Genomic DNA, 17,859 nt, shown 5'->3' on the forward strand with positions numbered 1-17,859 from the left:
AAATAAGTCATGGCCAGAACTCTATGCATGAAATTTGGCAGCAGGAAAAAAAGACACAAACGTAACTATTCAAGAAAGTGCTACACTTTAATGAAGGAAAGGGCAAGCTAAGAAAGTATTTCATTATTATTTATGCACCAAAATGAGAAACGCCCAACGTGGGGCTCGAACCCACGACCCTGGGATTAAGAGTCCCATGCTCTACCGACTGAGCTAGCCGGGCTGATGATGAAAGGCTTCATTAATGTCCAATTGGTTGGCAATTCTTTTCTAATTTTTTTTCTTGTTAATTTACTTTCTTCATTTGCGTTACTCTAGGAAATGAAACAGGGAAACACTTCTCCCTGTCAATTCCACTTTAAGGTGAAATCTGAACCCAGTTTTCCCGCGCTCCCACTTCCGGCTGCCGCACTGCCCACGTGACCCTAAATGTAACAATGCAATGTAACAATCACTGCGGGGGTGCGCGCGCAGCGGGTGGTACCCGAGTGAACATCAATAGCTTTATCGCTGAGCAGATAACATTGGGAGAAGAGCAGGTTTCACTTGTTACATGTGGTTTCTCACACATGAAAACTCATGCACATAGGATAACTTGCGAGGAATTCCACTGCCCAGGCGGTGAGTGAATCACACATAAAACACACATTGACAGTCCCCCACGATCGGCAAATTCCTGCTACAACCGTATAATCGCAGCAACAATTGAAAGCATTACACTCCTTTACAACTAGATTCAGTATTTATTTCAAAGGTTTAAGTTGAATTAAGTCCAATTTTCATTCCACACACGGTATAACGACAAGGAAGGAACGTTTGCATTAATTTACAGAATGTCTCAATGCCCTTCACGTGCCACGGATATTGATTGTTGTTTGGGGGATTTAGTGTACAGCAGAATTCCTCAAACAGAAGTTCATTAGTATTGTTGGCCAGGGCACTGCCCTTCTTTGAACGTTCTGGAGTGTGGTAATTTATCGTTTATTGTTCAGAGCTCCAACAATTAAGTAGTAGATATAACCATAACTCGCTGTAGCCATTCTATGATTCTATAAAGATTCTTTGAGACGTCGCTCTTGGCTGGCATACGTTGTCCAGGCCTCGCTGCCGTAGAGCAAGGTACTGTGTCCTCAGTACCTTGCTCTACGGCAGCGAGGCCTGGACAACGTATGCCAGCCAAGAGCGACGTCTCAATTCATTCCATCTTCGCTGCCTTCGGAGAATACTTGGCATCAGGTGGCAGGACTATATCTCCAACACAGAAGTCCTTGAAGCGGCCAACATCCCCAGCTTATACACACTACTGAGTCAGCGGCGCTTGAGATGGCTTGGCCATGTGAGCCGCATGGAAGATGGCAGGATCCCCAAAGACACATTGTACAGCGAGCTCGCCACTGGTATCAGACCCACCGGCCGTCCATGTCTCCGTTATAAAGACGTCTGCAAACGCGACATGAAATCGTGTGACATTGATCACAAGTCGTGGGAGTCAGTTGCCAGCATTCGCCAGAGCTGGCGGGCAGCCATAAAGACAGGGCTAAATTGTGGCGAGTCGAAGAGACTTAGTAGTTGGCAGGAAAAAAGACAGAGGCGCAAGGGGAGAGCCAACTGTGCAACAGCCCCAACAAACAAATTTCTCTGCAGCACCTGTGGAAGAGCCTGTCACTCCAGAATTGGCCTTTATAGCCACTCCAGGCGCTGCTTCACAAACCACTGACCACCTCCAGGCGCGTATCCATTGTCTCTCGAGATAAGGAGGCCCAAAAGAAATAAAGATTCTATAAAGGGCAGGGGCTCGGTTAAGCTTAATTGAACTAAAATGTTTTAGAAATATTTTGGGAGGGGCGATCACGAGCTCCCACCTCCCGAACGTTTGCGTTTGTACATTTTTGGACTAACGATGTTAACATTGGGGAAATTACATAGAATTACATTTGTTTCTTTACTTACCATCCCTTTTTGTTTTGCACTATCATCACTTTCGTTATTTAGTTTGTCCTGTCTTCCGCCCGATCACAAACTTTCCATTTTGTTCTTTTCACCCCTTCGCCTTGCCCTGCTTTATGCCACAGCTCAGTGGGTAGCACACTCACTTCTGAGTCAGAAGGTTGGGGTTTAAGTCCCACTCTGACACTCCAGTGCTGTACTGAGGGAGGTGCTGCAATGTTGGAGGTGCCATCTTTCAGATGAGACGTTAAACTGAGGCCCTGTCTGCCCTCTCAGGTGGATGTAAAAGATTCCATAGCACTATTTTGAAGAAGTGTCCTGGCCAATATTTACCCCTCAATCAACATCACAAAAACAGATTTTCTGATCATTATCACATTGCTGTTTGTGGAATCTTGCTGAGTGCAAATTGGCTGCCGTGATTCGTACATTACAACAGTGATAACACTTCAAAAAGTACTTTGTTGGCTGTAAAGTGCTTTGGTGCGTCCAGTGGTCACCTAAGGTGCTACTTAGATGCAAGTCTTTCTTTTTTATTTGATTAAAACGTGTTACGTCTCTAACTTTTCCCAGTTCTGCTGAAAGATTATTGCCCTGAAACGTTAACTCTTTCTCTCCACAGATGCTGCCTAATCTGCTGAGTATTTTCAGCATTTTCTGTTTTTAATTACAGGCCATTTGGACCTGCAGTTCTATGCTGGTGTTTATGCTCCACACGATCCTCCTCCCACCCTACCTCATCTAATCCCATCAGTTTATCCTTCTATTCATTTCTCCATCATGTGCTTATCTAGGTTTACCTTAGATATATAAATGCTATTCACCTCAACTACTCCATTTGGTAGTGAGTTTGACACTGTAACTACTCTCAGGGTAAAGAAGTTCCTCCTCAATTACTTATTGGATTTATTAGAGACTATTTTATATTTATGAAGTCTAGGACTGGTCTCCCCCAAAAGTTGAAACACTTGTGGTCTTCCCTGCAATTGGAACTATCTTCTGTATTTCTACCCTATCAAACCCATTCATAATTTTAAAGACCTCTATCAGGTCATCACTCAGCTTTCTATTTTCAACAGAAAAGATTCCCAGCCTGTTCAGCCTAAGAACATAAGAAATAGGAGCAGAAATAGGCCATTCAGCCCTACGAGCCTGCTCAGGCATTCAATGAGATCATGGCTGATCTTCTACTTCAAACGCCATTTTCTTGCACTATCCCCGTAACCCTTGATGTTTTTAATATGTAGAAATCTATTGATCTCAGTCTTGAATATACTCAATGACTGAACCTCCATAGTCCTCTGGGACAGAGAATTCCAAAGATTCACCACCCGCTGAGTGAAGAAATTCATTCTCAGTCCTAAACGGCCTGCCCCTTATTCTGAGACTGTGTCTTTCCACATCGTTATAACCTCTCAGTTCTGATATCGTACTTTGCGCTTCCTCCAGTGCCTCTATATCTTTTTTTTATAATATGCAGACCAGAACTGTGCACAGTCCTCCTGCATGTGGGTGGGGTCAGATAGATGTACCTTTTCAAAAAGAACGAGAACTCTTGCACACAAATTTCAACATATGCATTGTTTTATTTTTACTTTTCGGAGCGAAATAAGTTAAAAGAATGCACATTTTAAAAATTAGAATGAATAAGTCACTGTGGATGAGTGGAGAGCTTCAAGGTTTGTTATGCTGCAGATGGAAAGGGAACAATCAGTTGTTGGACGTTAGGCCGCCAGGAGGCTCTCAACTGCCAGTCTCAAAGCCAGCACTATCGTTTTTGTCTATTAGAAAATAAATTACCTCAGACACATAGTACAGAAAAAAATATACTTCCCTACAAAGTTCGTGAAAAGATTTATCGTAAAAATCTGTTAACGTCATTTGACTTTTTTTTTGGAAAGAGTCAAAGAAATCTGGTGGGCTAACACCCTGGCTGAAATATTTAATATTTGCGATCCAGTTCCTTGTTTATACTAGGTTTGACAAACTCAGTATTCACACCAGAGCGAAAACGCTGGGAATCTTAATTGTTCCTGGAGCGGATTCCCGTCTCCCCCCGAAGTTTCAGTCTGTAACATCATAAAATAGTCCAACACAGAAGGAGGTAATCAGTTGCTCCATTTTATTCTTTCACCAAATATTAATGGGAATTGTCACAATGGTTCCCTTCGGCAAATTCTCAAATGAAATTGAGTCATTAATTCATATGATGCACATTTACTATAACGCGCAGTTTAAAAAACATCGAAAACAATTGTTGAATGCAAATTAGCAAGGGTTAGTGACACATCCTACAATTCCTTAAATAGTCCATAATTATTGTGTTAACTGCACAGCGTACTGCCAATGGGAATGGCTCCGTTATTTTTTAATTCTTCCTACATTTTCTTCCACAACAGTTTTTAAAAAAAATTCTGTTGCCATATCTGTTACTTAACCAAGGAAATACTAAATGTTGCCATAGGATTGGGGGGGGGTGGGGGAGAGGGGGGGGGGGGGGGAGAATCATTCAAATTCATATAGAGAAGCACTTGCTTCATAAAGAAATGCACCGACTACAAATGGTGAATAAACAGCTGGCATTGGCTGCAACTAAATTCATGAGATTCAGGACATTATCATTCACCTGCTCCTGGGTTGATGAATTTAATGAACACACATTTGCCTACAAAATACATTTTAAAACATCAAATCTAAATCATTCCAAAGAAACTGGAAACGATTAATCTTCAATGTTGAAAAGGCGCACGATCCGTTCAACATCAGTCTGAACCCATACGGGGCTTGTGCATCAGATCTGAAATCAACGGGATATTACAGCATTGAACCCAAATGATCAATTATTCAGGTACACAGTTATTCTTTACTCGTTTTGTACAAGTGTAGTTTATTGTATTAACGAACCCTGTGCACCTGTGAAATTAGTTTTCAGGATGAGAGGGCACAGAAGACAATAGTTTAACTGGGGTTTTCCTGTGTTGTGTAGGGTTTGTTTTCACACTGACTGTTGTACACAGAGGCTGGGTTGTAGTGCTCGCTCTCAATAACGTTCAGAGGGATTCCGACCTGGATGTCACCGAGTTCCTGTTTGAAAGTGTCAGTGAAGGGTCGAATAGCACACGCGTGTGTCATGGCAGGTGATGAAATCTTCCAGAAGACTTCCTTCATTGATTTCCTGAAATCTCTCCTCATTAAGCAGTACAGCACCGGATTCAGGCAACTGTTTGTGTGTGCCAAGCATACAGTGACTGGGAACACATAGGCGTGTAAGGTGTAGTATGTTTTGTCCCAAGGCACGGCGTTAAATTTGACCAAAACGCCCCAGAACGTTATAATGTGATTGGGAAGCCAGCAGAGAAAGAAAGAGAGCATGACGATTGTGATGGACCTGGTCACTCTCGACTTTCTCCTGGGATTGTTGGTGCTGATGTGATGTTGTCCAAGGAATCGGACAAGGAGTAAATAACAGATTGAAAGAATGATCATGGGCAAGATAAAAGCTAGCGTGATCTTCTGGATGTGGTAGAGGGCAAGCCAATACTGCCCATCGTCCGGGAAATTAAGCAGGCAAAGCTTCTCGCCTGCGAAGGTACTGGCGCTGGAGAAGATTGCGGTGGGCAGCGTTGCGAGACTGGCGGCGACCCAAAGGAGAAAACTGACCCACTTGACTGAGCAACACACGCGGTTTCTTCTGGTCTTCAGAGCCGAGGCCACCGACCAGTAACGAGCCATGGCCATTGCGGTCAAGAAGAAGACACTGGCGTACATATTCATCACGGTGACGGACAGAATGATCTTGCACATGGCGTCTCCAAAGGGCCAGCTGAAATCCAGAGCAGTGTCCACCGCCCAGAAGGGCAAGGTGAGAACAAACTGGAAGTCGGTCACTGCCAAGTTCAGGATGAAGAAGTTAATGATGGATTTCTTGCGTTCTTGCTTCACCTTCATCAGGAAGAAGACCAACAAATTGCCAACCAGACCAATGGCGCAAACTATAGAGTAGGTAATGGAGATGATAATTCTTAAAGCCGGGGAACCATCACCAGGGACATCAATGTCATATAAATTGTAGTTCTGTGGCCCCAGCATCAAGGTTGAGTTATAAGTCCTTGCAGTAGCATTCAACATCAATTCATCCATTATCTCCCTTAACTTACTGCTCTCGATTGCATCCACTGGCCGCAGACTTATTTCTGAGATCATATCACCGTTGGAAAAGTTCCCCAACTTAATCCACCCAACCCACCTGTACGTATTTAATTCCGTAGACATAAAATTAACTTTGTTTGCGATTGAAGGTGATGCTTTAATGTGTCGCTCTGCATTCAAGGAGGTACCAGAGTCCAAACCTGCCGTCACGCTGGCTCTCGGTGTTGTGCTTTGAAGACAACGAGGATCATCAATTTGAATGAACCAACCTGGGCGACCCGCCCCTTCCAGTCTCCCATTGGCCTTTCCTCAGACGCTTCTGTACATCAAATGGTCCCTGGATATGTCAATCAAAGGACTCCGCAAGTGAGGGAGGGGGTCACTTGGCTCTTGCGCGCCTGCGCACAACCGCTGTCCAAGGTGCTGAAACAGAAGGTGCCTTTGATCAAGAGAAATGAAAAAGCACAAATCCAGAAAAGAAAAGAAAGACGATCTTTGTGCAATCTGATGTATTTGTGCAATAAATTGGCTCGCAGTGACAGACTTTAGTTTTTTAAAGATGATTAACAAATGTTGAAGTACATCACAGTTGGTACACGAGATGAATGATGAAGCATTCTGGCCTCTTGAGCATCTTGATTTTAATCCATCCACTATTGGTAGCCGTGTCTTCGGTTACCTAGGCCCTGACCTCTGGAGTTCCCTCCCTACCTCACTTTCCTCCTTTAAGATGCTCTTTAAAACCTGCCTCTCTGACAAGCTTTTGTCCATCTGACCTAATATCTCCTTATGTGGCTCAGTGTCATAGTTTGTTTTATAATAGAATCATAGAGTTATACAGCACAGAAACAGGCCCTTTGGCCATCGTGTTCATGCCAGCCATCAAGCACCTATCCATTCTAATCCCATAATGCTCCTGTGAAGTGCCTTGGGGGGGATTAATTATGTTAAAAGCACTATATCAATATAGGTTGTTGTTGAAACAAAATTCTTGTGTTTAAGGATGGAACCACTGGCTATGAAGTCCCAATGCAATGAGTGGCCACAGATAGTGTCACATACAACTGGATAGATCCTCACTTAGGGCATTCACCTCAGCTACACCGCAACCATTACCACACCCACCTGCTGCCTAGTTGCCATAAAATAACTGGAATTCAAGTTTTAAGGAGGAAGTTCCATTTTTATCTAAATAAATTACATTTTAACTGTTTGAAAAAGAAGTCAGAATGGTGTTACTTTTGTATTTAAGTCCTTATACGGACACTTGATGGGATAGCGATTTTTTTTTGCCAACGGTGGATTTAACTTTTAATTTGTAACCACAGTAGATGAGGTAAGCTGAGGGTGAAGGGACATTTAAAAAGGCCACAGTCTTCAGCTTAAGACATTCCTGTATCTGATGGTTTGCTTGTGTTAGGTAGCTCAGCAAAATTAAAGGCAAACTGAAGCACAAATGATCGGAGATCTGTCAAGCTGAAAAAGTATAAACACCATGGGACACATAGGTACTGCAAAAAAGAATATTATTAGGGCAATAAACGTGAAAATCATAACTGGTTAACCTTAGGTTGCAATTATATTCATCTCAATTCTGTAGTAGGCATCATGAAGATGTGTACAAAACTATATTACATTTCCTTTCAGACCCTGGGTTTAGGAGATTAGCAGTCCCCTTATAGAAGAGGAAATTATTCCATCAAGGGACTATTAATATACGATAAAATGAGTTGTGTTATTGTACTAACATCACCCCATGGCACCAAGTGAAACAGGAAGCAACAAAGAATGTCCAGTAAAACAACAGCCAGCTGATGAACTAAGAGTTAGAAACCTGTTTATCTGAATATCCTCCTGGAACAGAGGAGGATTGCAATGTCAGCATTGTTCATGTGTTCCCACCCATAGAAATCATTTTCAATTGAATCACAATTCAGATTTCAACTTTCCTGTGACTTCTGTGGGGTGATAAATGTCTTGGAGAAAGGTTGAAATGTTCATTGTAGGGGTCTGAGAGGATTTCAACTATTTCTGACACGGTAAAAGAAGTCCAAAAACTTAAAACCTGTTGAATATCAAAGAGAACTACTATGCCTAAAGGTTATATAGGTTATATAACAGAGTTATATATATGAGCAAATTGAGACATAACATGCAGTGAGTGTAATAAAAGCAGAAAATGCTGGAAATACTTAGTAGGTCTGGCAGCATCTGTGGTGAGAGAATCAGAGTACATATTTCAGGTCAATGGCCTTTCGTCTTATCTATGCGACTTCCTCCTGTCCTATAACCTTTGAGATCTCTCTGCCCTCTTCCAATTCTGGCCTCCTGTGCAATTTCCTTCCCTTCACCATAGGTGGCCTTGTCTTCAGTTCCCTGGGCCTTAAACTCTTTAAAAGTTACCTCTTTGACCAAGCTTTTGTTTACCTGTCCTAATATCTATTTATGTAGCTCATTGCCAAATGTTGTCTGCTAATACTCTTGTGAAGCACCTTGAGACTTTTTACTATGTTAAAGTCGCTATATAAATGCCAGTTGTTATTGTTAAAAAAACAAGGTCTCAGAAAATTTGGTTCCAAAGGGATGGGATTTAAAGTCCTGATATTTAAAACAGTGGGATACCGTGAATCTATTACTGCCTCCTATCACTCTTGAAGTTTTTGTTATTTTTAAATAAATCGTACTTACTGATGTTGTTACTGCCTATAAACCAGTATACAGTAATTGAGAGCTTTAAATGGTTTATATACTGAATAATAGATATATATTGTTTGCAGATTAAGAAGCCTGAAAAAAGGTTACATATTGTAACCTCTGCCACAGGAATGGGTTTGTGATAACTGATAAGTGTATTTAAATAATTATGGGTCTCTGTTAGTATATGTCAGCCATCAATATAATTATAATATAAAATTAAATATAGAAGAATAGTAGAGAGTTAGAAGGCCAACAGGATCTAATAACATCAGGAAGTATCACAGCAAGTGAGCCTTTGGCTTAATGGTAGCATTCCTGCCTCGTGTCAGAAGGTGTGCTCCAGACAGACCTAGTGAGTGGAGGCAGGAGCTCCAGCTTGAAACTCTGGGCTTACATCAAGCAGGATACTTGCATCTGTTGAGTGTTGGTGGCCCTCACCCCCTCATCATATGGACTGTGGAATTCCATAAAACCCTTCCTCCATACAGGACTACCCCCACTATCAACTAACTTCAAGATGGTTACAGTTATTGGCGGAGCAATCATGTCACAGCCTTTCTGACTGTTAATAAGCCTGCAAATCCTTCCACTCCTTCTCACTTTTCTCCAGGTGAAGATACAAAACCAACAACATGAAGTATGGCAATCATTTGTGCTGCAATTTAATTGCTATCTAAGGAGAAATTCACTGATCTGGCAGAAAGTTATACTGGAAAGGAGCATGAGTCAGAGAATCATCTGGCAATGTTATACCAAAATCTTTGCTCCATTTTCCCTTCGAGTGCAACTTCCCCATTGAGATCATAGGATGGGAAAAGTTATTCAAGAGAATTATGAATATCTGGGAACGATCATTGGTTTCAAATGGCATCTGTTATGACACAGAGAAATTCCACCCAAGCAAATCACAAGCACCTTTCCTCTTAAAAGAAGCATCAGAACCTTTTTATCCAACGTGGAAGGGAATTGCCCTTTATGTGCATTCTACAAGAGGCCTGTCAAGTAAAATGCTGGTGGCTCAGATCCTATTCCCACCTTGACAGATGACTGCTATAAAAACCTAGTGTTCTGCCTGATATAAGCCACATACAGAACTGCATATTTCTGAACAGAGGCTTAAGGCATTCTGAGTCCACACTCAAAATTTGGACTGAGCACTTGGGAGTGAATCCACACCATAATTTAATCAAGGGGTTCAGATGGTTTGCATTTAATAATGGATACCTGAGAGCAATTACAAGGTAGTAATCTGGTCACATTTAATGCCGTACCAATCCCATTTAATACCCCACCAATCGCATTTCCAACCAGATATTTATCCATAATCTTTTTTAAGGAATTGAGCAACCCAGACATAACTGCTTCTGATGCAAGTATGTTACACATATCCACTTTCTGTGGGAAAATATTTCTTCTGAACTATAGTTCATCTGTAGTCTGCTAGTGCTGTGCCAAGGTTTAAGATTAAGAAACATGAAGGAAGATTAACGTTAGTAGCTACCGGTGAGAGTTTGTGTTATTCCAGTGGGAACTGGGAAATTAGTTAAATGATTATGAATCTCTGATATCTGTTGGGTGTTATATATATGTAGAAGAATGGGTGGAAATTAGAAGATCAAGTGTATCCGATAACATCATTAACTATGGCAATAGTTCTGTTGTTTACGAAATATATTAGACTCCTGAGGTTCAATAATTACCTGCAGAACATCTGTTATTTTCCATAATAATCAGTCTGTAAAATTTCTCACTTTCAGTCCTTAAGGTATTGGCTCCTTGCTGAGCTGTGATTTGAGGGGAGCTTTCTGTTACCTCACTCTAAGCATAGCTCTTCATGTTACACTGTTGCACTGTGACCTAGCATGAGAGGTGAGAGGAAAATTGAAAGAAAAGAAAAGGTGAATTTTAAGTTCATCGCGGTAGCGGATGCAAGCAGTACTGTGGGGAGATAGAGTATTTTAGCCAGGGTTAGATTCAGAGTAAGGCTCACTCTATTGTGCTGTGAAACTTGTCTAATCCCGGCCTGAGAAAAGAACGCCTTATTGTAGGAGTGTGCCAGCTTTGTGACTTAGTTGCCCACACTGAATCTCACATGCTAGATATAAAATTCAAATCAAAGTTGCAATTAATTTGCATACATTTCAATTTCTGATACTAATAGATCCTGTCCCTACTACTGCCTCCCCCAAACTTCGTTCTTTCTCTAATACCTCCCTCTTGACATAGTCCATATCTTTCCTCCTCTGGCTCAATAGGCTCCCTACAACAACAGTGAATCACAGAATCATAGAATAGTACAGCACAGAAGAAGACCATTTGGCCCATCGAGTCTGCACTGGCTCTTTCAAACAACAATCCAGTTAATCCCACTCCCGCTCTCTTTTCCCGTATCCCTACAGTTTTTTTCTTCTTCAAGCATTTATCCAACTTTCTTTTTAAGGCTAATATTGAAACTGTTTTCACCACCCTATCAGGTAGATCACTCCAAAGTCTCATCACTCATTGCATAAGAATGTTTTTCCTCATATTGTCTCTGGTTCTTTTGCAAATCTGCACCCTCTGTTTACCATCCCTTAGCCATTAGAAACAGTTTTTAAAAAATAATTAAAATCAAATAGTAACGATCACTTAGGGTTCCTAGACTCTGGTGCACTCTGTTAAAAGGATCCTGAGATTTCCCCTTTACTATCTCAGCTTCCCTTATTCAGTAACTTTTACTCCTGACTCAGAAGATTGTGGATTCAAGCCCCATTTCAGCACTTGCTCCCACTCCAATGTGACTGCACTTCAAAACTACATTATTGGTTTTGGGACATCCTGTGAAGAGCCTGTGAAGTGCGCTACATCAGTGCAAGTTCTCTCTGTTCTTTGCCCTTCAGAGATCCACCACCTACAATAGAGAGTCTCTCTCATCCTGCACTCATCAAGATAACTCCCATATTTCCGTAAATCTCTCTAACTCTATCTCCTGCTTTAAGACACTCATTAAAACGTACCTCTTTCACCAAGCTTTTGGTCACCTGTCCTATTATCTCCTTATGTGGCTCAGTATCAAGTTTTGTCTGATAACTCTCCTGTGAAGCCTTGGAATGTTTTACTACACTATAGGTGCTATGTAAGTTGTTTTTGTTCTCTGATGAGCTACCTCAGAACACCTGGCATACAGAAAGATAAGAATAGACCAGAGTTTCTGCTCCTGACCATTTCCTTTCTGCAGAAAGATATTTGCATGTGGACTCTAGGCAAAATAAAAGCAAAATGCTGCGGATGCTGGAAATCTGAAATAAAATGCTGGAAATACTCAGCAGGTCTGGCAGCATCTGTGGAGAGAGAAACAGAGTTAACATTTCAGGTTTGTGACCTTCCATCAGAACTGACAATGGTTAGAAATGTAATAGGCTTTCAGCAAGTGGACGCGGGGAGGGGGGTGAAGAACAAAAGGAAAGGTGTGTGATAGGGTGGAGGACAGGAGACATTAAATGACAGAGATGTCACGGAATAAAAGGAAAGGGGAATGGTAATAGTTGTAGTAAAAGACAAGGCATTAGTCCAGAGAATAGGATTGTGTTTAGTCAAATGCCATACTAACACTCTGCCTATGTTTATATCTGTATAATGTGAGGGACAGAAAGGCTCCTGACACTATTCTTTAGCTCTTTACACACTGACCCAACTTTGAGTTTGCATGATGGGGGGTAGGCAGGGGGTTCAGAGAGAGAGAGAGAGAGAGAGAGGAAGCACACACATAATAAAATATTAAAATAAGTTAGCGTATTCACAATGTAGTACATAAAACAACAGCTGTGTTGGAAAGTTACAAGTTTCTGACATAATCACGCGGCTTCAAATTACCTCATAAACTGCAACAGCAAAGTGCAAGTCCTTTACAAACCCAGTCTGAACTCCTTGACTGTGTCACAACATAACTCACTCCATGGAGCTGTTAATATATTGTAGATTATTTTTTAACAGTGTATTTTTATCATAAAGGCTGGAGATGCTAGTTGAGGGGGGTGGGAGGCGGTTTTGGAACATTTTATGTATCAAATCAGCAGAGCACAAGTCACATACAGAGATATAATACATTTATTCTTGGGAAGTTGGCATCGCTAACAAGGCTAACATTTTTTTTCACATTGCTCAGTCGCCCTGAGAAGCTGGCTTGATACTACTGAGTGGCTTGTGAGGCCACTTCAGAGGGAAGTTATGAGTCAAGCACGATGATGTGGGACTGGAGTAACATGTAGGCCCAGACCTGGTAAGGATGGCAAGTTTCCTTCCCTAAAGGACATTAGTGGACCATCAGCCTTTTAAGGCAATCGCACAGCAGATGCTGATGAACATCACGTGCAGAAATTAATATGATAGCCTGACATTCCCGAACTAATATTAAAATAAAATGAAATACCCACCTATTGCAAACTGAACGCACTTGGCATGGAGGTGGGCAAGTGAATAATCTTTATTCACTCACAAGCTTTTATTTACAGAGACACGCATTGCATACCATGCACTTGCAGTCAAAAGAAACATTCCACTTTCAACCTGCTCCTATATATATAAAAGCACAAGTGAATCCCCAATTAACACTCAATTAATATATAATTAAAAGTTGGTGCTAAATTCTATCCAATTGGACAGAACCCTGTCCCAGAATGGGGTCCTGAGCCAATGCATTGGACCTTCTCAGTGATATTGAGCTGCTGCCTATTTTCCAATCCTTCAGGCAGTCAATCACCAGCAGAGCTACCGAAAAACAGGAAGCCAGTGTAAAGGATAGGACTGGATAAATACTTGAAAGCGAGAAAATTTGCAGAGCTCTGGAGAAAGAACAAGGGAGTGGGATTAATTGGATCGCTTTTTCGAAGAGCCAGCCTCCTTCAATGTTGTATGATTCTATGGTTGATGCTTGATATAATCAGTTCTGAGAAACATAAATATAAAAAGTCTTAATTCAGTCTGATTCAACTGGAAAATTTTTAGATGGTACAATATGAAGTTGACTTACATTATAACAGTTTAAATATAGAACAGTCATCAAAGCATGTGGTGTGGGCACATTTTCTGGACATCTTGTCTGTCTTTTAACTACAGACGTATGAATGAGCAGTAAACAATTAGCCACATATGGTGCATGTAATGGATTGAATGAATGACTCATTGTTACTCCTTTATTGGCCAGTCTTCTGAAAAAGCCGAAATCAAAAGTAATGAGGATTGTAATTCTGGGAATGTCAGCAGTGATCTGGAAGATAAGATTGAAGGGGTTTAGGGTTTTATTCCCAATTGGTTAATTTGCTTCTGTTAAAATTCAGTTGAGTTTAACAGACAACAACAACAACTTATATTTATATAGTGGCTTTAACATAGTTAAACTTCCCAAGGTGCTTCACTGGAACATTATAAAATAAAGTATGACCCTGAGCCACAAAAGGAGATATTAGGTCAGATGACCAAAAGCTTGGTCAAAGAGGTAGTTTTTAAGGGGTGCCTTAAAGGAGAAAAGTGCGGTGGAGGTGGAGAGGTGTTGGGAGGATATTCCATGGCTTGGGGCCCAGGCAACTGAAGGTGTGACCACCAATGGTGGAGTGATTAAAGTCAGGGATGCACAAGAGGCCAGAATTAGAGAAGCGCAGATATCTTGGAGGGTTGTGGGGCTGGAGGAGATTACAGAGATAGGGCGAGGCCATGGAGGGATTTGAAAACAAGGATGAGAATTTTAAAATCAATACGTTGAATGACTGGGAGCTCATCCAGTTATAATCAGGTGGCCTTTAAGGGAGGAACAAAATCAAATCTTTAGCACTTTAGACCCAACACATCCCTGCCCACAAAATAAAACATACATCGGGAAATTGTTTGGAGCTGCTTCCACTCTGCTGGCGTTACTTCATTGGAGGCCCAAGTTTTCACACATAAAGGGAATTTCTGCCACACATATAGAGCAGTAAAACTCTGTAAGGAATTTCTGGGCCTAGTAAATTCTACACAAATCTGTTTGGTATCATAGTAATTATATCCAAACCATTCCCATGATGTCTCTCTGTTAACCTAAAAGGCTGATCATAGCAGACTGATAATACATTCCATGTTTAGTCACTGTTACAATTACAAGTCTTGTGTGGATCCATAAACAATGATATCAACATAAGTCACTCACCTGGCGACGTGGAATAACAAAAATTAACTAGAACATTCTTTGGTTTCAGATACTGAGCACCATTTTGGAACATTTATCAACATATATTTTAAAATCGAATCTCTGCGCATACAACTTCTCAATTTTGCCATGATAAATTCCTATGTCTATATTTATATTGAAAACTATCTGTGTAAACATGTCACACTGCAATGATACCCTCCCACCACTGGAGGTGCTGCAGCCTCTTTTTTCATTGGAAAAACCCAGGTAAAGTGCTCAGGTCCACATTGCAAAATACCACCAAAGTTGGAAAGAGAAAAAGAGAGACTGAAGTAAATGAGGAATTAGTGATAATATGAATAAAAGATTGGGTTTTAAAAGTCTGTACACTGTAGGGGAGAGGGAAGACTTAGGGAGGTAAGGAGTTCTATAGTTATGAGGTCCTTGAGTTAGAGTAGAAGATGGTGCAGTGAGTCTAATTTCAACACAGCGAGGCTGCAAAGAAGAGGCAGGTATAGTTGGAGCTTAGACAGGACAGGAGAGAAATATTCTGAGGAGCATACCTACTCTATATGATGAGAAAAATGTTGTTAGGATGCAGCACCATAAAGAGAGAGGCTGAAGGCTAGAGGTAAAAGGATTGCCTATCAGACGAGATCTTTCTTCTTGTGACCCTTCTAGTCAGAGAAATGCTAGAAAAATGCATTATAAAGAGGCATATAAGTCTGGGATGATTCGGGCTTGATGGAGAGCTACAAATTGTTGAGGTCATCCGCTTGCCGGCAATAGCACACCCATATGGTGAAATTATGGGTGCAAACTGGTAGCCTACCACTCCCTGCCACAGCATATGGAAGCCTCAACACATCGTGCTCCCTCTATGGTGCACCCCTTCAGTGACACAGTGGTTAGCACCGCAGCCTCACAGCTCCAGCGACCCGGGTTCAATTCTGGGTGCTGCCTGTGTGGAGTTTGCAAGTTCTCCCTGTGTCTGCGTGGGTTTCCTCCGGGTGCTCCGGTTTCCTCCCACATGCCAAAAGACTTGCAGTTTGATAGGTAAATTGGCCATTAGCAATTGCCCCTAGTATAGGTTGGTGGTAGGGAAATATAGGGACAGGTGGGGATGTGGTAGGAATATGGAATTAGTGTAGGATTAGTATAAATGGGTGGTTGATGGTCAGCACAGACTCGGTGGGCCGAAGGGCCTGTTTCAGTGCTGTATCTCTAAACTAAAACTAAACTTTTACTCTACTGTCAGTGACACATCCTTTAGCCACCCTGTTTTCTCTTTCTAAACCTCCCTGCTTTGTTACCTCTTTCTCCATCTCCAGAAACATACCTTAAAACTTACCTATTCAACCTCCCCTTTGATCATGTTCCCTATCTTTCCTCCCACTTTCAGTGTTGTGTCCTACAATCTCCTTGTAAAGTGCCCTGAGATGCTTTAAGTAAAGATGCTGTACAGTTGATAGGGTTAACAGAAAGAAACCATTTCCTGTGGTGAGAGACTCCTGCTCAAGGAGCTAGGCCATTCAAAGGTGATGTCAGGGAGCATTTCGTCATGCAAAGCATAGTGAAAATCTGGAATTCTCTCCCCCAAAAGGCTATTGAGGTTGGGGGTCAATAGAAAATTTCAAAACTGACATTGATAGATTTTTCATCAATTCTGATGAAAGGTCACTGACCTGAATCATTAACTCTGCTTCTCTCTCCACAGATGCTGCCAGACCTGCTGAGTATTTCCAGCACTTTTTGTTTTTATTTCAGATTTCCAGCATCTGCAGTATTTTGCTTTTATTCTAATTGATAGATTTTTGTTAGGCAAGGGTATTAAGGGTTATGGACCCAGGGCGGGTAGATGGATTGAAGATGCAGATCTGCCATGATCTAATTGAAGGGCAGGACAAGCTCAAAGGGCTGAATAGCCCCCTCCTGTTCTTATGATCCCAATACCTTTACAATCACCTCATCTGACCTGCAAATTCAAAGCCATCTAGCTTTTTCTTATGTGACAGAGAAATGAAATGCCCCCACCTTCAACAGTACTTTATTCCTCCAAATAGTCTTTGCACCAACAATTTTTCACACTCATGATTACAGTGCTTATAAACTTCTAACTAGCTTGCCACGAATTGTTCTGCTTGGGTCAAACTGAGATTTTAACAATTTGGAATCTTTGTATCGAAGCCACAGCCCAATTAATTGTTCAATCAGCAACTCTGATTAGTCTAAACAAAAGAGACAGAAAGTATTGGAAGAGAATTGTAAATTTCCTAGAAAGAGACAACATGCTTTTGTCTGTTGTTAAAGTTCAACAGTACTTTATTCCTCCAAATAGTCTTTGCACCAACAATTTTTCACACTCATGATTACAGTGCTTATAAGCTTCTAACTAGCTTGCCACGAATTGTTCTGCTTGGGTCAAACTGAGATTTTAACAATTTGGAATCTTTGTATCGAAGCCACAGCCCAATTAATTGTTCAATCAGCAACTCTGATTAGTCTAAACAAAAGAGACAGAAAGTATTGGAAGAGAATTGTAAATTTCCTAGAAAGAGACAACATGCTTTTGTCTGTTGTTAAAGTTCAACAGCACATTCAATATATTGAGTAGACAGAACATTGAAACCTGGATTATTCCAGGATGTTTCCGTTGTAACCAGGGCCTCTGAGGGGATGATTTCAATGATCTCAAGGTGCATCCTCTAGCAGGAAAACTTGAGAGTGGAGGCTGCAAGGGCACAGCCTAGGGGCAGAATTATAGACCAGTGTTCACAGTGCCCTGGGTAAGTCTGGCTTGTCAGTTGGGGAATTGTCAGTTGTGTGAAAGACTTTCATTTGTATAGCGCCTTTTATGACCACCAGGCATCCCAAAGCGCTTTACAGCCAATGAATTACTTTTGAAGAGTGGTCACTGTTGTAAT

The 17,859-nt window shown here is 41.4% G+C and overlaps 1 protein-coding gene and 1 non-coding gene across 2 annotated transcripts; both read right to left on the reverse strand.

Annotated features, from left to right (window-relative positions):
* Positions 1-150: 150 nt before the first annotated feature.
* On the reverse strand, positions 151-223 carry trnak-cuu (transfer RNA lysine (anticodon CUU)). The gene has a single exon. It is a non-coding gene; the product is annotated as a tRNA-Lys (tRNA).
* Positions 224-4,905: 4,682 nt separating this feature from the next.
* LOC137352631 (relaxin-3 receptor 1-like) lies at positions 4,906-6,867 on the reverse strand. Its single transcript, XM_068018363.1, has 2 exons — positions 6,841-6,867; positions 4,906-6,021 (listed from the first exon to the last, which is right to left on the reverse strand). The coding sequence occupies exons 1-2, from the start codon at positions 6,865-6,867 to the stop codon at positions 4,906-4,908; spliced, it is 1,143 nt and encodes a 380-aa protein (XP_067874464.1).
* Positions 6,868-17,859: the final 10,992 nt, after the last annotated feature.

Source organism: Heterodontus francisci, chromosome 38 (assembly GCF_036365525.1).
Source record: "Heterodontus francisci isolate sHetFra1 chromosome 38, sHetFra1.hap1, whole genome shotgun sequence".
Lineage (NCBI taxonomy): Eukaryota > Metazoa > Chordata > Chondrichthyes > Heterodontiformes > Heterodontidae > Heterodontus > Heterodontus francisci.

Excerpts from the sequence above, each read along its gene's own strand:
- LOC137352631 (XM_068018363.1), bottom strand. The coding sequence starts at position 6,867 with ATGGACAAAAGCTTGTCAGAGAGGCAG. Across the intron at positions 6,022-6,840 it reads AAAGCTTGTCAGAGAGGCAG|AACTACAATTTATATGACAT; the intron begins GTTTTAAAGAGC and ends CTGGGGCCACAG.